At 41.1% G+C, this 23,386-nt stretch overlaps 1 protein-coding gene across 2 annotated transcripts in view; it reads right to left on the reverse strand.

Moving 5' to 3' along the window:
* Positions 1-953: 953 nt before the first annotated feature.
* Positions 954-23,386, reverse strand: part of SPOCK2 (SPARC (osteonectin), cwcv and kazal like domains proteoglycan 2) — a 99,538-nt gene continuing 77,105 nt past the window's right edge. The window contains exons 2-10 of one of the 2 annotated variants that reach the window (XM_075258241.1): positions 20,631-20,676; positions 18,519-18,633; positions 16,967-17,081; positions 14,981-15,113; positions 13,763-13,882; positions 11,156-11,374; positions 10,127-10,189; positions 7,393-7,530; positions 954-1,952 (exon numbers count right to left, since the gene is read on the reverse strand). In XM_075258241.1, coding sequence (XP_075114342.1) covers positions 1,807-1,952; positions 7,393-7,530; positions 10,127-10,189; positions 11,156-11,374; positions 13,763-13,882; positions 14,981-15,113; positions 16,967-17,081; positions 18,519-18,633; positions 20,631-20,676 — 1,095 coding nt within the window. In that variant the 3' untranslated portion in view covers positions 954-1,806. Of the gene's footprint in view, positions 1,953-7,392; positions 7,531-10,126; positions 10,190-11,155; positions 11,375-13,762; positions 13,886-14,980; positions 15,114-16,966; positions 17,082-18,518; positions 18,634-20,630; positions 20,677-23,386 lie in introns of both variants that reach the window. The other variant, XM_075258240.1, reaches the window with a different exon arrangement.

Here is a 23,386-nt window from a genome sequence, read left to right on the forward strand (position 1 = left end):
GATGCAACATGCGAATGTGGAGTATACATATGGGCGTATATATATATATATATATATATATATATATATATATATATATATACATATTACTGTGTCATTTATGGCCCATAGAAAAAAACTAACACCAGTCACCATCTCTGTAAAGTGTCAGTCAAAGGAGTATTCCTGTCATAGACACTTATGGCATATCCATTGTATATACCATGAACGTTAGATGCGAACCCTACCTATAGGCCCCTCAGTGGCGCTGCACTCAGGAAATTCCATGTAATAAGTAACTGCCCACGGGAAAATCCTCTAAAGACTTGTCCAGTGCAGTTTACCACAGTTCACCAATCAGGTTCTAGATTACAAGTAAAAAGGGCCATATGATATATGAGAGCTACAATCTGATTGGCTGCTGTGGGTAACAGTTCCATCATTCCTGTTCTCTCTATGGCATTCTAGAATACAATGAAATGGCCATATTCTGAATAAGGGTTGAATTGATCCATACTATGGCTCCCATAGATTGCTACAGGCCCCAATTGTGGGCCTCCAATTTGATATAATGACTTTTTTTTTTTAAGAAATGACATCAGCGGCACCTGTAGGCTACGGCTATACTGCGGCCTGTTGTGCAACCAAACACCAACATACGTCCTGCTATTCCTTCACCAACGTAAGGGAATGGAGTTACATTGCGGGTTCTGCGTTTCGTAGAAAAAAAAAAAAATCATCAGTTCTCATTTTGCAATTAGAAGTCTGTGTTGCAGCCCACTTGGGGGTCTCGATGTAACTAACTGTATTCACTTACATTGGTGAAAGAGTCGCACGTTTGATACAAAGTCACTGTGTAGCCTTAAGAGGAGGCTTAAGACCAGGCTGTATACATGTATACTCTTCTAGGCACACAAAGAAATAACATATAATTGCAATATTGTATAGCCCCAACATGGACCAGTTTTTTTGGGTTTTGTTTTTTCCCATATTTGCCCAGTTTGCGGGTGTATGATGACATATGTTAACTTTCCAGAAGGTTTATGCTATTAAATATGTTAATAACTATTTCTGTTGTCAGAAGGATATGATACGATAGAGGGCAAACATAGAGCGGAGGGGATGGAACTGATTAATTCAGTAATTGTGAATACAAGCTGTACATATTAATAAAGGCAGAAAATTTATGTGTCGGTACAGGCGAAGGAGCTGTGGTGGCAGATGTCAGCTATATAAATATATGTATATATACCAAATCATGTTAATTGGAATTGGAATCAGGTTGTTGTAATGTCTGATATATTATGACATTTCTGTTGTGAAGGACTGGTTAGACTTTTAGCATTACGATATACACTGGCGTGTTCTTATGGTCTATCTACATAGCACAACTTTCTTTCCTCTACCCTTTTCTATAGAAACACTGTTTATTATGTCTTATTTGTTCACATATGACCTGTGGCTAAAATCTAGCTCCAAACCCAAGGATGAAGAGTGTCCCCGACATGTGTGCTTGATTCTGGAAATAACAAATGGGATAATCCAATGCTAGATTATATGCCAACAACTCCATGTCTTTAAAAGAAAAAGAATGAGTGTGTTTCATCTGTCTGCCGTAGAACAGCTCACTTAGAATATGAGGAGGAACGAGCTGCAATTTCCAAGCAGTCGGTCAACAGGCACACTTGCATGCTCACACACACAATTTCTGTTGAAATATAATGTACATTCAGCTGTGTTTCCTGATCACTGTGGCATCTGATTACTATTTACTGCAGTCTTCCAATCTTAGTGGCATGGCCCATACAGGGCTGTGCTGCTCAGTGTCTACCAAATGTATCCTCCGTCATCTGCCTCTCCTGTCTCTCCTTCTTCCTCTTCCGCCTCCTCGCCAGCATCCTCTGTCTCTTTTTCTTCTTCATCTTCCCAGCCGACACCACTACCAAAATCTCCAGAGAATCCAACAACGTCATCTGGTAACAAAGGAAGGACGACAATATGAAATTTGTTTTTTATGCTTAAAGATGTCCTGTCATCGGAACCCACCATATTAACACAGATAGGTTATCGTCAATTAAATGGTGTTTTCCCATTGTGCCTTTGTTATTGAGATTTCAATATGCAAATGAGTTCTTTGGAGCAATGAGGACATTGCCGTTGCTCCAAAAAGGTCAGTGGAAAATGCTCTTGTTCCTTCAAAGAGGTATTTTGAATACTGACAATATCTCGGCAATGGAGGCGCCAATTCACAAGAAGAAAATATTGTTAATTGGGGGGTCACTTTTTAAAATCTGTCTGCTGGGAAGGTTTTGGTGACAGACTCTCTGTAAATATAATATACATAAAGATAATGGCTTCAAAATTCTGTGATGATTAATTTCATAATGGGATTTCCAATTAGTAAATGTCATAAATACTGTACAGATCACAGAACTAAGTAATGCATGACCCAGTAAAGAGCTATTTACTATACCACATGGCACTACCTAATGTCCAAATATATAACAACATGATAGGCCCGGTTCCCATCTGCATTCAGTACTCCGTTTGGGGACCCCCCAAATGGAAACCTATACACGTTAAAAAGCGGTTACCTAAGGAAACCACACGGACCTCATAGACTATAATGACTATAGAGGGGTCCGTGTGGTTTCCGCTCAGTGTCCGCACGAATCATGCAGAGAGAAGAATCCTGCAAGCAGCACTTTTCTCTCCACATATTTTGTGCAGAAACCACACAGACCTCATTATAGTCTATCGGGTCCGTGTGGCTTCCATAGGTAACCTCTTCTTAATGCATATAGGTTTCCATTCTGGGGTCCCCAAACAGACTTTCCAAACTGAAACCTGAACGCAGATGTGAATGGGGCCTTAGTCTGTCAACTGAGCTAAGTACTGGTGGACACAAGTATTTTACTGCATACTGATTTAGTATTAAAGAGTTTGTCAGTCCCATAGGTTCTTGGGGGTAACTTGCTGATCAGTGGGATCCAGTCACTGCCACCTACACCAGTCAGAACCAGTGTGAATGAAATAGCTGGTCACCCCACTGATCTTAATAGGATTACTGGTTGATTATCGAGCACTGTACTTTGGCCACTGACCCAAATGAAGTGAGCGGAGTGCTGGCACTTTTTTACAACCAGCTCCATTCAAACTGGAACGCAAACTGTCATCTCTTCATGATGAGTGAGGGTCCTAGTTTTTTTAAACTTTTTTTTGACCCAACATCCACTTTAAGGATGAAGTCCCACGTTGCAGAAATGCAGCTTTTTTTGTTGCAGATTTTGATGATTTTTATTTTGAGCCAAAGCCAGGAGTGGATTGAGCAGAAGGGAAAAGTATAAGGAGCTTAGTATATATTTCCCATTCCTTTTGTAGCCATTCTTGGCTATAGCTCAAAAAAACGCAGCAAATCTGCAAGAAAAAAAAGCTGCGTTTCTGCAACGTGGGGCCCTAGCCTAAAAGGGTTGTGCAGGAATTGGAGTAACCCATGTGAAAGCCAGAGGAGGTGGAAAATAAAAAAAATTAAGTGTACTCACCTGTCCCTGGGGCTCCATTGTCCCTGGGGCTCTGTTGTGTCTGTTCGGTAATGTGCAGGTGCATTAATGCTGTAAGTCCTCAACCTCCCATTACTGCTGAGACTAATATCAGTGACTTAACCAGTCCCTCTCCAGTGACTTCAAAAGCCACTGACTGGTCACAGCGGTCACGTGAGACTGAAGACTTCCATCAAGTCACTGATGAGACCAGGTGAACACTGGTGGCGGACAGGTTAGTATGACTTATTTTTTGAATTTTTGTGCTCTTCAGTTCTGTATTACTTTTATTGTAGCATGGGGAGATTGGTCAACAATGTCTCAGAATACAGGTTGACAAGGAGGATAAACTGAGAACACAAGAAACTTATAAACTAACCACTAACAGAAGTAAGAACATGATGTACCCAGATTTGATTAGAATAAATTATATTCTAATGTTGTCTTTGGAAAATCTATATTCAATATATTAAATGGCATCAAGGAAAAGCATGCATTTCTATTATGAGTAGTCATATACTGCCTTGAATACAAGTCATAGGATAAGGTTTTTATTTGTTGCTAGTGTATCAGTTAAAGAGAACATGTCACCTTTGATCAACATTTCCTGAACTTATTCTAATGTGTGTATATAGCTTAGAGACGCAGATTGTAATTATTATCTCTGAACTCGCTTTCTCTCCCCCACAGTAAGCCATGGAAAACTAGCGCCCTAGGAGTCCGCTGTACTAGTTCTCTGAGCAGAAGACAGAGTACATACCGCATGCTGTTAGAATTTATGTCTCTATTGCTCCATGCATTATAGTACAGATGTAGCGATCACCAAACAAACTGGCAAGGTACACGCCTGACGGAATTGTTCCTTCTCCCTCCCCCGCAGGTGTGACTTATATCACGTGGACCTGGTTGCTTAACAAAGGGGATGCTGATTTCCCCCCCCCCCTCCCCGCTAGGAAGAGTTAGTTACCTGTAACCTTTGTAATACATTGCCCCATCCCCCATCAAAAATTCCCCTGTATTACAAGCGGGCCGACCACTGCTATTATCAGCCATGCACTTGCTCTGGTGCTAAATTGAAATGGGCCAATCACAAGAAAACTCATTCCACTACTGAATTCCATTGCGGCAGTTTGTCTTCCGTGATACCTAGCCAACAGCTAATAATAGCGGCGTTGGTCCCACTATGATCTAACAACCCCTCCAAGCAACTGTTCACTGCTCATCATTAGAGATGGGAGAATACTGTTCGGATCAGCCGATCCGAACAGCACGCTCCATAGAAATGAATGGATGCACCTGGTACTTCCGCTTTGACGGCGGCCGGCCGCTTAACCCCCCCACGTGCCGGCTACGTCCATTCATTTCTATGCGAGCGTGCTGTTCGGATCGGCTGATCCGAACAGTACTCGCTCATCTCTACTCATCATCCTTGACCTGTTTCTCCACCATCACTGATGAAAAACTCTCCTCCCTAATCTCTAAATCCCACCTCACCTCCTGTGCGCTTGACCCGATCCAGTCACATCTCATCCCCAAACTCACTGAAGTCATTACTCCGGCCCTAACCCATCTCTTCAACCTATCTCTAGCCAATGGATCCTTACCCTCCCCTCCTCCTTCAAACACGCCACTGTCACACCTATAGTTAAGAAACCGTCCCTCGACCCGTCCTCTCCAGCCAACTATCGTCCCATCTCACTGCTCCCGTACGCCTCAAAACTGCTTGAGCAACACGTCCACTCAGAACTCTCCTCCTATCTCTCATCCAACCTGCTCTTTGACAGACTACAGTCAGGCTTCAGACCCCATCTCTCCACTGAAACTGCCCTAACAAAAGTCACTAATGACCTTCTAACCACCAAAACCAAGCGCCATTACTCTGTCCTCCTCCTCCTTGACCTCTCCTCTGCCTTTGACACAGTTGACCACTCCCTCCTGTTAGAAATTCTCTCATCCCTTGGTATCTCAGACCTGGCCCTTTCCTGGATCTCCTCATACCTCACCGACCGCACATTCAGCGTCTCCCACTCGCACACCACCTCCTCACCACACCCTCTCTCTGTAGGTGTCCCCCAAGGCTCCATCCTAGGACTCCTCCTGTTCTCCATCTACACCCTTGGCCTGGGTCAACTCATAGAATCTCATGGTTTTCAATACCATTGCTATGCCGATGACACCCAAATATACATCTTTGGACCAGACATTACCTCCCTGCTGGCCAGAGTTCCAGATTGTTTACCAGCTATAGCCTCCTTCCTCTCCTCCCGCTTTCTCAAACTCAACATGGAGAAAACGGAGTTCATCATCTTCACCCCACCCCATATGGCCCCTCCAACTGACCCATCTATCAAAGTTAATGGAACCACAATTACCCCTGACCCATGGGCCCGAAGCCTTGGGGTAACCCTGGACCTATCCTTTAAGTCACACGTTCAAACCCTCAACACTTCCTGCCACCTCCAACTCAAGAACATCCATCGAATCCGCTCCTTCCTCACCCCTGAAACCGCTAAGATGCTCGTCCAGGCCCTCATAATCTCCTGTTTAGACTACTGCAACACCCTTCTCCATGGACTCCCAGTAAACACCCTCACCCCCCTCCAGTCCACCTTAAACTGCGCTGCTCGTTTAATTCACCTCACCCCCCGATCTTCATCGGCTGCTCCCCTTTGCCAGTCCCTCCACTGGCTACCCATAGCCCAGCGAATTGCGTTCAAGCTACTAACGTTAACATACAAACCCATCCACAACCTGTCCCCTCCATATATCTCTGAACTTATCTCCCACTACCTGCCCACACGTAACCTCAGATCCTCCAATGACCTCCTAGTCCACTCTGCTCTCATCCGAACCTCACACAACCGTCTCCAAGATTTCTCTCGTGCATCCTCCATACTCTGGAACTCCTTACCAAGACACATAAGACTGACCCCCACAATCACAGGCTTCAAGAAGGCCCTGAAGACTCACCTATTCAGGAAGGCCTACAACCTCCAATAACACTATCACCACACCGCCATCTGAACTGTCTCCCCCTCTCCTTTTGTCTCTACCCCCTTCCCTAATAGATTGTAAGCCCTCGTGGGCAGGGCTCTCTACCCCACTGTGCCAGTCGGTCACTGTTAGTTTTATATCTACCTGTATATTTTGTGTATTGTATGTAAACCCCCAAATGTAAAGCACCATAGAATTAATGGTGCTATATAAATAAACAATAAGAATAAGAATAGAGGGAATGTTTAATGTGGGGGCAATATATTACAAAGATTACAATTACTACTACTACACTGAAGGGGGCACTTTAGTCTCCCTTGTTGGGCAACCAGAGCCACTTGATATAAATCACATGGTCCTGTTTGCATTACAGTGCTTAGTTTAGCCAAAGTCTAAACATACCGTAAGCCTTCGCCTCTCCCCCATCTGCTAATGAAAGAGCTGCTGTCTGTGGGAGGAGGAGGGAATTGACTTGTGCCATTAGCACACTATTTCAAGGGAAGTAGCACACCAGCAGATCCATTGGCAATGGCTACATTGCCAATGGATCTACTACAGAATTACATGGAGGTTTTTCATGATGACAGATAACCTTGGGGTTTTTGGGCTTATCAATTGATGACCTACCTACCACCACCATCAGTGGTTGGAACTTCACTTCACAGACCATGAGATGTCACATTCATTAGTCTGTTTGCAACTCAGTCCCATTCAAGGGAATAGCATGTGTAAAGATACACCAATTTATTTATTTTTTTGTCACTTGAAACAGACAAGATTGTAGTCAGATGTGGCTCTATCAGTTTAGCTGAGCACCAATATAATGCAGAAGGAAAGTAACTTTCTAAACTTCTTTAGAAATGATATCTGTGAATCTTACCACAGTCTGGGTTCCCATGTATTCTGGTGCCTGTAAGCTCAGAACCATGCTGATCCACACACCAACACTCCCCACTGGCCTGATCACATTGCATCTTTCTGTAATATCCGTCTTCATCACAACTGGGAATAAAAACTCCTGCAACACAGACAACCCCGACTGTTATAAATCTGTACATAGGCTTCAATGTTCAGACATGCATCATTTCAATGTGTATATAAAAACGTTAACATATGATTCTAAGTAAATGTGTCTTATACATGGCATGCTCTATTGGATGGATTGTATTGCAAACAGTTCACTCTGATGCTCAAACCTAGCCCAGGATTGAAGAGGAACTTTTATTATCTCCAAAAAAAATCTATTATTAAGTGATGCTCCACTGATTCTGGAACAGTTGGATTTTTTTCTCTAGTCCCCACTGTTTCAAAGCAATCAATGCTGTTAGTTTTGGTTCCTGCTCTGCTATTTAGTCCCTGTACGGGTAGGATGGTGGTGTCAGGCAGGAGCAGACAAGGGGTGTGACTATGAGCTCTGCACTGGCTACCTCTGATTGGAGCTCTGAATCACGCCCCCTGCCTGACACCACCCTTCTGACATTACAGAGCTTAAATAGCAGATCAGACATCAAAACTTGGTGCGCTTGTTGCTCAGGAAAGGTGGGAACTACAAAAAAAAATAATAAGTGGAGTGGCCTTTATTCACTGTTGCTAATAACTGGAATTGACAGTTAAAGAACCTTACACACACAAAATATATATTATAAAACTACCAAATGTTATTAATTAAAAAAAAAGAAAAGAAAATATGACATAACTAACCTAACAACATATACTGGGGGAGATACAGTAGTTCAAATACCAGGAAATACCTGACCCCAGATGGTTATGGACAAAATACTGATGTGGTAATAAAAATACATATACAAAATAGTATTAGTACATAGAATACACTGTGAGACCGGGTACACACATAGGTATATAAGTATATAAATAAATACACTCATAGAAGGAAGTGTCTGCAATGATGCTGCTAAAAAGCAGACTGATATACACCCTTCAATGATACATAAGCAGACCCCAGTGAAATTGTAATAGCTAAAATAGGACAAATAAATACCCCCTTCAGTAATACACATACCGTCTGGGGAGGAAAGCCCGACGCGCGTTTCGTCCAAGGAGATGGACTTAGTCCCATGGGACCTTGTACCATGATCTTATACAATTTACTTTTACAGTTCGTGTGGGAAAAATGACATATTATTTATAGCCTGTGGGGTTTTGTATGCTTTAATACCTTTACAAAAATTCTAAACTTTGCAGAAATTCTTTGAGGAGCCATATTCTGACAACAGTAACTGTTTTATATTTCCGTGCATGGAGTTTCTTTTTTTTTTTTTTTTTGTGGGGCAAGTTGTAATTTTTAATTACACCAGTTTGGGAGAAGTCTTAAATGGAGTCTGTCAGTAGGAAAACCAGTATCAGACTAATGACAGTAGCTCATAGGGCTGCTTCTACTCATTCCAAACCCTGGCAAAAGAGGAAACACCCCTAAAGCCCTTTTCATTGAATTAGAAGAATAAAGCACTGATTTTCATGAAAATGGGGCTGCAATGCAAAATAACAAAGACATGTTTGGAAAGTGTAGCAGCAGCCCTACAAAATACTGTTATTAGTCTGAGGGCTCCTTCACACGGCGTAAGCTCTCGGCACATTCCGAGCCGTACACGCGAGCGCTTCTAAACACTTCCCATTCACTTCAATGGGAGCGCTCGTAAAGCCTGCCTTTTTGTATATAAATATGCATCTTTCAGAAATGGTTTTAAATTTACTTGAGAAAGGAGCCTAGATGTTCCGAAACGTTGTAATCTGTCATCATTATTAGTTAGCCATTAAAAAAGTATCAACTACTGAAGACTATCAAGTTTTTTGTTTTTTTATATTTCCTACCCACTTGCTAACATGGTACGAGAACAAACGGTCTCCACTATGTAAAACAGGAGATGTGATGTCTGTGGTGCCCTCTTGACTGTACTGTTATGATGGATGTTGGGAGGGCTAAATGGTATTGTCTCTTCTTAAGATATGTCTTTAATTTTTAGATCAGTGGCGATCTGACACGATCACCCGTTTTGAGCTGATCTGGCTCTGTACACTGTGTGGTGGACCAACTATGCTATTAAAGCTCAGTTCCCATCCTAAAGCTAGGAGAACCCGTTTAATGCTGTTCACTGGTGGTTTGAGGTTAGACTGGTGGTAAACACAAGTCTAACTGTATGTGCCATACATTATGTTGCCTCTTAACTGCATGTACTGTAAAGATAATACTCTTTACTGGTGCCATACAATTCCTACATATATTTGTAAGCCAACACAAATCCAGACAGAGGTCTGACGAAGGGGTACGTTCTTCAGAACGTTGTGAAACCCCAAAACGTGTTATCCATTAAAGTCTATTTGTTTACCATTTGCTTTAGGACGGGCGTATCCTGGGTTCTTAGGAACTTCTGCTTCCATTTGCAATTATTCCTACATATACTATCACATAGAGAAGAAAATTGCATCTCCATATGGGAGTTAATCTGCTATATGATTAAGAATTGCAATAGTTACAGTCCTCATGTGCTAGATCATATGTGGTGCCCTATTCTTAAAGGGTGGCTGATTTGCCCTATGTAAATGTTACCCTAAGACCAGAAGTGATGGAGCCCATCATTCTTACATATACAGCTTACCAGGTTTTTTCTTAGCTGCTTCCTGAATCTGTACTTTTTCAAGCTCAGCAAGACATGGAGGTTCTAAAAATGGAGAAGACAACATCATTACTATGAATCTAAAGCCAGCGATTGCATCATGTATTGATAATGGAGGATTAATAACTCCCTGGGTCAATAATCCATTGCAGAATAATGAAGTGCTCATTAAAAATTGACTTTCCTTAGGCATACACATGACTGTATTTGAGATCTGTGTGACAGGCTTCCTAAACAAGGTGGTAATACATTGTTCCCTAACAGTATGTCTTTGGAGAACATACAAACTCCTTGCAGATGTTGTCCTTGGCAGGATTTGAACCCAGGACTCCATTGTTGCAATACTGCCAGATTGTGTGTGTACAAGATGATAAATATTAGTTTTGTAGCGTTACCCACCAAGCCACCCAGCAATTGCCCCTGCACACTACAAACAGACTTACATTTTTTTCTTACTTACCCATTGCCTATGGGATTATTTCAATAGGTAATGACCAATATTAATTCATGCTCATTTCTGGCTCCTCCTTTCAGCCGAACGTGCTCCTGGAAGTAGCATCCTGATACTGTCAGCACCTTAGACATTACCTCCTGATGCCACTCCATGATGGGTCTCATAGCTGAGCCGACTGACAAGGTTTGGGACCATTAAGGGGACATTACACTGTGTGTGGCAACACTAACATATATCATCCCAATGGAAGCCACAAGGACGCATGAATTAGGGGCATTAAATGTACACTACAAATATTGTTGCAAATAACAATATACACATTATAATAATATTATTAGTATGGTAATGGTTAAGTAAGACCAAATGTAGTTGTTAAACACAAACAGATGAATGAAATGGACAACTGGTCTTTGAAGAAACACTGTGGCCCAACAAATGAAACATTTACAAATTTGGTCACAGTTTAATTTTTGTTCTCCCCCGAGATGTTACGTAATTGTTCCATTTTAATGTGATTTACAATAACATGATTAAGTGTCTTTTAATTTCTTGCTTACTCTCTCTCCAGAAACAGAAGCACCACTCAGCAGTGGATACCCGCCCGTCCTTGTAAGTATCACAGGAGTTGAAGAAAGGCCGGATGCAGATCTCATACTTGTCAAGGTTGATGGCTGCCAGCTCTGCCTGGTCCAGAAAGAGGTCATTGTTGGAGTCCAGCTTCGAGAACATCCACCCTATTGAGTCTTTGCAGCTGGCCACCAGGGTTTTGTCTAGCACTGCATAAAGAACAGCCTCAGTTAATAACATCTATAAAAATGGGAAATTCTAAAAGCCACATAAGAGTAAATCTTCCACAAATGATAAATTATAACATTAAAGTCACAAAACAGGAATCCTAAAACTGGTAACTTTCCTGAAATAGTGCAAAATATCCCTAAATAGGTTTGTGTCATACTCAGACTATATGAGCATACAGTTCCATTTAGTAGGGTCCAGGACCAAATTCTACCAATATTTTAAGCATGGAACCAATGCCTTGACTCCTTTATTTACAAGAGCTACAACCTGATGTAGAGCGATAAGACATACTTAGTTGTTGAAAACTTATTTGATAACTAGAATTATTTCCTGTATAATCTGATACAGCTGATTGAGGATTTAGCCATTGGCAACATAACGCCCATTCAGGAATAAAGCCACTTACAAAGATTTAATATTAAACATAGTTAGCTAGTCTCCACACAACACTTCACCTTGTGCTAAAGGTAAGAAAGTACAAATGAGAATACGCATTACAGGACAAGGAGTGTATTGTCCAATTTACTAAGACTATGGCCTCAATCTGCCGAAGATTAGCATTTTTCTTGGGTTTAACCAAATATTCCAAGGTCCAGACTCAGTTGCGTAACATCTGTGAAGTGCCATGTTAGATAGACTCCATGTGTGCTTACATTCTGGTCAGGACCATGTCCAACTGTTTGCCAACATCTCTCGGTGGAACTAGTGTCCCAATGTCATGCCAGGATCTTCTGATAATTAACTTCTAAAATGTTTTGCTTTCCTAACGAGGTGCTAATTAAGCAGTGATTCATTCTCCAAAGAAGCGATCCGGCTCTCTTGGAATGTGAGGAGCTCCAATAAATTATTGGCCCGAGTTTCGTTCAAACTGCTTCTAGAACTAAGGCCAGATGCTTCATCTGAATCTTTTAATTGACACCCGCACTTATTGTTGCATATGTCTCTACCATATTCATTAATTGCAATTGGAACTCTCTATTCTGTCTTCTTCTGGCTAGGACCAAGGTTTTAGTGGTATAGTTACAGTAAATGCAGCATTCTAATTGTATTACTGTTACTTGCGATGTCAATATCAATTAACCAGCTAAATAGAAACTGTGATAGTCTCTGAATAAGTTGAGGAACATAATGTAATCTAGAAATGAATAAACATCACAATGCTGTCAAAGACAATGTCACACTATTTTGATGGTCAAATTTTATCGAAAGCTTCTAGGCAGATCTCATCCAACCTTCACTCTCCTTTACATCCAAATATTCTGCCTGGCCTTGCTCCCATTTGTCTTTGTTTCCCATCAAAACCAAAGCTCCTGTCCTTATTTAATTCCTAACATTCAAATTGAATGATTGTACGGTGGTCTCATCCATCCTCAACCCATCCCTACCATCAACATTGAATCTAAAGCTTCTGGTGTAATTTAATCCTCAACAATTATATCCATAAATTGGTCCTTCAACTTCATCACATTCAATATGTCTAGGATGGTCTTATCCATCTTCAACCCAATTTTCCTATCAACATCACATCTAAATCTCTTGGGTTGGTCTCATCCACTCCTCTCCTGCCAATGAAATGCAAAACTTCTCAACTGATCTCATCTTGCATAAGCTCCTCCTATTTAAAAGATAAGGAATAGAGATGAGCGAGCCGGTGTAGGCGAGCTGAGCACACGGCCAGCACTGCTACATCCCAGCATAGGAATGCATTGACCAGCGTTGATTGGCCGAATGCCTTACAGAGTACAGCATTCGGCCAATCAACACAAGTTCTGCTGGAGGAGGTGGAGTCTAAGATCGGTCCACAGCAGTCTCCATTCTGGTCTGATATTAGACTCCGCCTCCTCACAGACGAGCCTCTGGCAGAACCTGCATTGACTGGCCAAATGCTGTACTCGGTATGGCATTCGGCCAATCAACGCTCGTCAATGCATTCCTATGGGAAAAAGCCAGCTCTCGCATATCGCAAGCTGACAGGGATCCCAACGTAATACAGTGACTTGGACATGTTAGATGCCCCCAGGCATGCTTCCCCTGCTGTCCCAGTTGCATTCCAGGGTGTTGGCATCATTTCCTGGGATGTCATAATGGACTTGGTGACCCTCCTGAGTCGAATAGTGGTTTTCCCCTAAACGAGTATTCATTCCCCATAGACTATAATGGGGTTCGATGTTCGATTGAACAGTCGAGTATTGAGCGGCTACTCAAATCGAAATTTGAACTTCGAACATTTCACTGTTCGCTCATCTCTAATAAGGAACAGTTAAGGATTAATCTAATATTTATAGGTGCTGCCATAGACACTGAGCTGCCAGAGGAGTATTTCAGTGACAAAAATATTAATGATGACTCTAGAATGATTACAGTACCATTCACTTGTTTTGCTCCAGGATTTGCTGTATTATTCTGCTTTGAGTTTTCATGAAGGAGCTGGAACCAATCCCGTAAACGGTCACCAAGATCTGCTAAGTCCTGTCCAGTGCATGTTTCTCCTGAAGAATGCAAAACAGACATTAAGAAGGGCACTTCACATGTTACCTTTAGGCTAAGACTACATGGTGACTTTTGACTTTGGCCAAAGATTTTCATGTGGTTCCACAACTTCACTAATGTTAAAGAGGACCTTTTAGGTCCTCGGGCACCTGCAGTTTTATATACCGCTAGAAAGCAGAGTGCAGGATTCAGCACACTATTGGCCTTCCTGTTATGTGCCCCTGGTGAAGAGCTATCAGTGCCGTTACCGTAGCTCTTCAGTGTCAGAAGGGTGTTTCTGACAGTCTGTTAGTAACGCCCCTCCTGACAGTAGAGTCCATAGTGCTGTACTGTCAGAGGGGGCGTTCCTTACTGCCAAGCCATGATGCTGAGCGGTGAGGAATGCCCCTCCACCCCACCTCCTGACAGTACTTGTCTATAGACGAGTACTTTGGAGTGTTCCTCACCACTTTAATGAATGGAGTCGCATTGCAACCCCTAGTGTGCCACAAAAAAGTCCCATAAAAGTGTAGAGCAGTGTTCAAGTAGAAGTCACAATCCCGGCCCCTAGTGAAGGAGTCACTGGGTGACTTGGCGATCTTGAGTCGCAGCTAAAATCTACATGTGTAGCCCTAGCCATAAACCAATGTTTCTATATATACATTGATAAGCCATAACATAAGAACCACAGGTGAAGTGAATAACATTGATTATCTTGTGACAAAGGCATTGTCCTTGTTGGATCCAGTGTTGCAATGCCACACTACTAGTAAAGTATCCCTCATTGTCTAGTGAGTCAGTCGACATCTACTGGACCTCACTTTTCAATTTATCATTGGGTTGTTCAATTCCACAATTACTACAATATTATAAAAGGTATCTGCAACTTAGGCAAGGATGGAACTTAAGGAGTCTTCTTTTCTGACTGTGGTTCTTTCCTATCCTCATTAATGGAAACTTCTCTATCATATTAGTTACATATGACGTCTGCGAGATCCCTGCAATTCCAACATTATTGTCAGTGCTTTGCTGATATATGTGCTTGTTTTTTCCAAAAACCTCTTAAATTTTACCAAGTGTTTTGAGCAATTCAATTTGTAGCATAAAAACGTCACCTTGTTTGCTGGTGTCCGCAGTGGTGGTGGTGGTGGTGGTTGTGGGAGTGTTTTCTGTTGGGCACGGGCAGGAGCCTTGGCACCTAACAGTCAGCTGTTTGCTACTAAGACATGCCTGCTGCTCCAGTTTACACTAATAAAGGAGAGAGAATCATGATCAGAGGCTTGCAATGCCAATCCCTACAGAGAAATGTGTGAACATGCCGCCAGCTATTTCAAACAACCTGAGTTGCTTCTGAACCAGTAATTGGAAATATACATTTCAATACCATTCCCACAAGGTCCCAAGCTGTACAATATCATCACTCCACGGCTGACAATTGCAACTGACTGAGAGGAGAGAAATCTGCAAGGTCTAGTATGATTTGGCAGTAAACAACATAAAGAATTTGCAACAAAACTATAACAATATTGTAATGGTGGCCATAGTACTTTACACATTTAGTATGTATAAGGAGGTGTGAAAAAAATTGCCTTTACTTTTCAGAAAGACTGTATGAAAATTAGATGAATAATTTGCACCTCTGTGACCGGACTTCCAATGTGTTGCATGAGCCAAGCCTTTCATACATTATTTTAGTGTTATTAGCCTGCACATAGGGAGTCTGTCACCTATCCTGACCTACTCCTGGTATTCCCTGGAGTCTTACAGTTTTGAAGCTTCTATTCATAGAATTTTGTGTTGTACTGTTCCTCTGTTATTCCTACTAGAATTTTCTGAATTTCTTGCTGAACAGGCCTGAGATAATACTTATGCAGATGAGATAATATGCAGATGTTGGTAGAGAAGGACTCCGTGGTGCTATCTGTATGTTTACATATAGAGATAAAAGACTCAGGTTTTATCAGCAACTGCAATTAGCTGAGCTGATTGCCCTGTTGGCACTGAGTAAGTCACTTATCCTATCTCTCAGGTCCATGGTTATAACAACGCTGTGTAAACAATAGGATGAATAAGTTCACATAGCAGGTAAACAAAGCAGCATTTCTAAAGCAATATATTTAGGACAAGTCTTCAGTTTACATAAACTATCAGTACAGATAGAATCCTTGACATGGGACAACCCCTTTAAGGCATCTCCTACTTTTTGTGAACATTAAAAGGCTTTTTCCCATTACAGACAGTCATTGCATATTAAGAAGATTTATCTGCAAGGGGACGTAGAGAGCACAGGCGTAGTCACTCTCCACTATAGTGAATGGGCACAATCAAGGACAATAGTTGGCTACCTGTATTTTATCAATAGACTTTAAGGGAGAAAGACTTTAAAGCAAGCAATGTACATGATTTATCAAAGGATAACAAATGCATATGAACAACTTGGTAATGTATTAAAATGTAAAAAAAATAAAATTAAATAAATAAGATCATTTAAGCCCAGATAAGCAATCTTGGTTAATATATGTCATTTTGGTTAAATATAAAATTGATACATTTTATCAAATATAATCCAAACATGTGCAAGGCCATGAGAGTTCTATACAATGTCAGTGCATTGGTAAAAGTGGTGCACACAGCATTATAAATTTTGTGCAACTAGTTATATACAGTATATTAGACATCTTCTTTATTTTTATGCTACCCCATGACTAATGCGCTTTTAAGGAAGCCAAACTCCATAGATAGCTGTCAGTCCGCCCCCACATACACCTGCATGGTTGCCTCAGCCTTCTTTATGTGATAGTAATAAAATGTTGCTAGACACCTCTGGTGTGTTCATCTTCTCTCAGAGATCTAACACGCCCAATCTATCATTCCTACTACCTCCGCCTTTGAAGGAGCGCCCTCTCCACTGGGCGTCTTTCATCTAGACACTTCAAAACTGTCAACGTAAGGCTAAAAGTGGCTAAACTTGCACCACAGTTCGGAATTAATCAATGTCTATAAACTACAACATTACCCGCTAAGTCAATACCCTATAGAGCAAAAGTCCCCCATGCTCTTTTTAGAGACGTAATCCCTTTAATAATCCAATGACTCCTCACCACAGAGCTGTATGTGTGTCCATCAGAACCACAGACGGATGCTGGCTGAGTTACATGGCATGGCTTGCAGAGGTTGTCTTTGTTCCCATGGAGTTTAAGGTTGGGCTGTTTAATTCTGAAAACAAAACGGGAAGAAAAATGAAATGTGTATTATGTCCTACAACAAGTGACTAAAATGAGGAGGATTAAGGCTATTGCACATAAGGCTAATCTAGATACACAGGAATATGTATGACATCCTTATAGCAGTCTCTATAGATACCGTATATCATTAAACATTGCTGTGATGTTAATAGGAAAACTAACAAATAGTGCAAATAAGGGGCTTTAGTTAGCAGAAATGTTACGTTGCCTATGCTGGAATTTGGGACATATACTGTAATAAGCAATTATATTCTACTCTAATAAGTGAATTCAAATATATAGAAACTGATGTCCTGTCTCTGCTTATTATATGAGATGTATTAAGGGTAAGATTTATAGCAGAATGATCATTAAAATGTGACATACTGAGGCGGCTTTCCTATCTAAGACGTTTACGGCATAGCTTCCTGTATCAAACAGGAGTTACAAAAGCAAATAACATTTTAGAGTCTATAGAAAGAGAAATACAAGCCCTGGATCCCGATATAATATTGACCCTTTATAGACCCTTTAAGACCAAATCCCAAATGCAGGATTCAATATTGGGTTCCACATGCTAAACAGGATACAGGACAGTTACAGGGGCTTCTAAGGCAGCAACTAGATTATTAAATGGGATGGAAGGTTACACTTACAGAAGCTAGACACATTGGGAAGGAAATAAGTATTTGATCCCTTGCTGATTTTGTAAGTTTGTCCACTGACAAAGACATGAACAGTCTATAATTTTAAGTGTAGGTTCATTTTAAAAGTGAGAGATAGAATATCAAATGTAAAATCCAGAAAATCACATTGGATACGTTTTATACATCTATTTGCATTTTGCATAGAGAAATAAGTATTTGATCCCTCTGGCAAACAAGACTTAATACTTGGTAGAAAAACCCATGTTGGTGTGCACAGCAGTCAGATGGTTTTGTAGTTGATGATGAGGTTTGCGCACGTCAGGAGGAATTTTGGTCCACTCCTCTTTGCAGATAATCTCTAAATCATTAAGATTTTGGGGCTGTCGCTTGGCAACTCAGAGCTTCAGCTCCCTCCATAAGTTTACTATGGGATTACGGTCTGGAGACTGGCTAGGCCACTCCATGACCTTAATGGGCTTCTTTTTGAGCTACTCCTATGTTGCCTTGGCTGTATTTTTTGGGTCATTGTCCTGCTGGAAGACCCAGATACGACCCATTTTTAATGTCCTGGTGGAGGGAAGGAGGTTGTTACTCGGGATATTACAGTACATGACTCCATCCATTCTCCCATTCATGCGGTGAAGTAGTCCTGTGCCCTTAGCAGAGATTTTCCATAACACTGAGCCAGCAAGAGTAAGAGCAGCATACAACTGGGAAATTTTCTAAAGAAGCCCAAAATTATGAGGAGCAAATGAAGAAAGTCTGGTATGCTTTATACTCACCTGTGCTCCAACTTCTTCCGACTTATACACATTGCTTTCTGATAGCCATGGGCTATGCAAACCTTATGTCGGCTGCATTTCACTTTCTGGCAAGGATCCTTTGTGGTGTCCAGACCTAGAATGGTATAAAAGTAATACCGAAAAGGTTTAGGGGCCTTATCTATATTAATGTATAGGAAGAAATCCTGCAGATCTTACTAAAAAGAAGGGGTAACTCAACATAAATCACAAAATAACGCCTATCTATAGAAATCATATACATATAAATTACACTATGCATATATTTAAAATATTGAAATGTATATTTTATAGAATTTCATAACAGATATATAATGAGGTGGTTTATTAAATCTCATCATTGCATTGAAGTAATAACTTTTACATGTCTCTCAAGAAACCAAGGATTGCTCTGAATGTAGAGCCAAATTGATAATTTTCTTCTTCAAAAAAAAAAAAAAAGCTAATATTGGCTAATCCTTCCTATTTAATTCAATGGAACATATTAAGTATTTCATTTTCGTCTCATTAATTAAATGTCAGGAGATAGAAAAATAATGCAGTTTTTTTTCCAGCAATACAGACCATCCCCTATTTAGAGACCAGAGGACATAGGAACTTTATTTGGGTGTATAGTGTTGCTATCCAGCCTCTACTGCCGCCTATAGAAAAATGATAAATAAATTATGTCCTGGTACTGAAGAACGCCAGTATGCTCAAGTCCAGTGTCCTGGCATTCTTCAATGTTGGGTACAGTGTGCCCTGGAAGTGGCATCAAAGGTTGGCTTGCACAGGAATGTGGATGGGTGAGTAAATTATCGGCCACTACCTATTGGAATACATACAATAGTTAGCGGCCTAACAGATCACTGTGTGAGGTCTATATATTGTGTGGAGGCCAAAAACAAGGGGTCATATACCGTACTGTGTGGGGTCCAAGAAAAAAGGGGGTAGATATACTGTGTGGAGGGGCAAAAAATGGGTTGTAAATAGAGATGAGCGAACACTGTTCGGATCAGCCGTTCCGAACAGCACGCTCCCATAGAAATGAATGGAAGCACCTGGCATGGCAACCGGCCGTCGCCAAAGTGTACGTGCCAGGTGCTTCCATTCATTTCTATGGGAGCGTGCTGTTCGGAACGGCTGATCCGAACAGTGTTCGCTCATTTCTAGTTGTAAACCATGTGGGGGTCAAAAAGAGAGATGTGTACTGTGTGGGGGTAAAAAAGGGGGGTCAATATATTGTGTGGGGGTCAAATAAGGGCATTTTTATCTAAAATGGGGGAGTAGTCCAACAATTTAAATTAATTGGGGGCCCAATTACGCAACCAAAGATAGCCTGGTTAAGTATCTCTTTTTTGGGGGAAGGGAGTTGCACCTGTAGAGAACAGGGTGACATCACCCATCAATCACAGATCTTCACGAGAGGATATTTTATTAACCAGAACATTGGGACTAGAATTTATTGGGAAGTCCAAAAGGGAGCACAAGAGAAATTCTTTTTGTTTTTCAATACTGAAAAGACTTGACTTCTTTTTGTCAGACACAGTCGCACCTATCCATGTTCGGCCATCTCAACTACATTGAAGTGAATGAGACAAAGCTACCATGTCAGACACTACCTGTAGACTGGTGCGGCGCTGTATCTGGAAGAAAGTAGCCATGTTTTTCTAATTCTGTACAAGCTCAGTAATTCTCTGTATGCATAATATCTTGTCTCTAATCCTATCAAACAGCCTATATGAAATACATTAAATTCTCCACAAATATTTTTTTTAGCAAAATCTTGGCAAGTGAATGCACTTTACTTAGACACACAACAAGCGCCCGACTGTGCGAGAAGTCCCACATCAATCTGCATCCCTCACGCTGTGCATCATAAGTAGTCTTATGGATAATGCCTGTCTCTTGTACTCATCTACATGACTGAAAATTCTTCACTTCCTCTCTTCCTACAATTGAATGGAGAATATTGAACTATAATGAAATAAATGGCGGACAATAACCTTTCCTAGGAAAGTGCCTGGTAGTATTGATGAGTATTGGGTGCTGCAGTCTCCGCGCTCAATATAATCACTTACAATAAAGACTGCAATAGTAAAGTATTGATATTACCTTCATCTCCTGGCTGGTTGTCTTCCCAACTCTTGATGTAGTCATCCTGTGACAAAGAACATGATATGGATCAGAATCTTGTACAAATGATTTGGAAGTACTCCTGTGAATACTGGCCAGATACTGGGATGTTATAATGGTCGATATAGGGCAATAGGCTGTACTGGCTATGGGGGTATATGACCACACAATCTGAACCCTGTCTCATATGTATATGGGGGCAGATAGTTATCACAGTATGAGGCACTGAACTCTTTAGTCGGCGCTATTGTGGGCAGCAAAACACCTGAATGTGTTTTAGCCTGTTACGCTCCATTTCCATATCTCCTATTCTCCATAATGGAGATTGATTGTATATGTACAAACACATCCCAGCAGCAAATGCAGGCTGGGAATTGAAGCCCGCCATAATGTAATTGACTGGACACCACTCATTTAGACTATGATATAATTTCATATGGGAAAAATAGGTCATTCTGTATTCTCTGTACCGCTGTATCACAGGACATTTCACCATCAAGGAATAAAACGTATTAAACTTACAAACCTGATGTTGAATTATTAATGGCTCCCTTAGAGTATAGCTCTGTAATTTTCTTTATGGCTTTCCAAAGGTACAGTAAATAAATCAGCATATTTTATTTTCTCCTTTCGCATATATCACATAATACTCCGCAGAGTTCCAACCCTAATATTAGATGACTATGTTTGGGAAAGGCACAGTCCAGTGACTCCAATCAATGGGGCTATTCAGTAGTATATGCAATTATCATAACCTATTGCCTGCCCGCTAACCATCTCATGCAATCTGTGACTGTAACCTTTAGGCGACGTAAGCAATATATTCTGTTATTTATATAATGGTAACAACACACTGTATATTTTATTACCCGCAGGTTAAGAGACATCCCGCACTCCTTCATTCTCATAAGGACATTAATGGGACTCTTGATTTCTGAGAACTATTATCCGAGGCTGAGGTAATTGTGCTGATCTACAAATGATGCAATGAAGCTCCCGTTCTGGTAAATTATTTCAATCTGTCTGCTGACCTGCCCCAAAGCAACCGTAACATACATAAATCATAACTCAATAGAACAGAGTGCTTCTGACATTCAGCATTTCTATTCAGCAGATGCAGCAAGATTTCTACTGGTGCCCCGCCACATTATTTTCTTTCTAAAGCTTTGACTGCTCAGGGCTTATACAGAACAAGTGGCTGCAGAATAATTTGATGTGTACATATATATATATATAAATGGTATCTGGCCCTCCAGGGTCTTGCTGTACTCTTCCCCAGCTTGCTGCATTGTTTCTGCTACAGTTGGGGTCTTCACCAGCTCAAGACCCTGAACATTGAGATGCCGTGTGACCCATGTGACTACTTGGTCCATGTGACTATTTGGTAATCTGATAATAACTAAGCATGTACTTCTAAGATTTGGAATCTATAGGGAAAGGAAATAAAAACTAGAAAATAAAAGTTCTTGCTGATATTAGATCATGCAGACATGATATATTAAAATAAATATATACTCACCAATCTCCACTTTTCTATCAATGCTGTGCTAATTCACCGGTTTGTATTTTGTCATCCCTCCTGACGCACATGAAGGGCTACTCAGCTATTTTCTGGCTGGGGCAGGTCAGGACTAAGAAGTCATTTCCTGTGTGTCCAGAGGGAGCAGAGACCAGTGTAGTACCCATATAGAACTAGTGTCAAACAAGGCAGTGGAATCGGAAAGGCTAAACCTCCAACTGGCCATGGCTAGTCAGAGGCAGTGAGGATGCTGTGGGGAAGTTAGCTCGGTAGAAGCAGTGGTGCGGACCCAAACAGTCAAGACAGGGACACAAAATATGCAGCAAACTGGTTTATTTATAAAAAAAAAAAAAAAAAACAGGAAAATAAATAAACCTTGACTTCAGGCACAAAATGAACAAAACAAAATACAGCCTTAACTTCAGGCAAAAACAAAATAAAAACCTGCTCATCTGAGCAACTAACTATACATGTGGCTTACTTCCAGCCACACGAGCAACACATGAGCAATATTGTCTCACCAGACTCACGGTTACAGGACAGACCCACACACCTCCTTTCACCCCAGGGAACTGCACTCCAATGCAAGAGCTGCAGCCTTTTCTGGTCCAGCCAAGGATCTACACCTGGGCTGAGGCCTACTCCAGATCCACCCTGGATCACACATATGTCAGAAACCTGGGGCTGATATATCTGGACTCCAGCACTCTGCCTGTCACCTTCTCACAATCCTCTAATTGATTAAATTAAATTGCAATGAAAGTAAATAGGTGATAAACTTGGCATCTAATTAATTCTGTAATGTAACTAACCATGATTATTTTATTTCGACGTCAGAGTTGGTAAGATTTTTCTGACTCCACCCAAAACAGGTCTAGACTCTGACTCCACAGCCCTTGTAGCATTTGTAATGATGAGTAGTTTTTTTTTTTGTTTTTTTTTTACCAATTATAATCCTATTGTAAAAGTTTTTGTTCCCGCAAGACAACTTCTTTAAGAATCATGCTACACTACTTTGTCTGAAACAATGGTGGGCACCATTATAGAAACCCAGGAGACCATCAGGCTCCACTGACGTCCATCATATGATGGATGTGGTACGGCTATCATCATTGTTCTGCTCCTATGATAGAACAATACAATGGGAATGCTTCACACAGATTTGAAGGGAACCTAAACCCCCCATCCATCTACCTTGTGACCTTAAACCATCCAG

This window comes from Leptodactylus fuscus, chromosome 10 (assembly GCF_031893055.1).
Source record: "Leptodactylus fuscus isolate aLepFus1 chromosome 10, aLepFus1.hap2, whole genome shotgun sequence".
NCBI lineage: Eukaryota > Metazoa > Chordata > Amphibia > Anura > Leptodactylidae > Leptodactylus > Leptodactylus fuscus.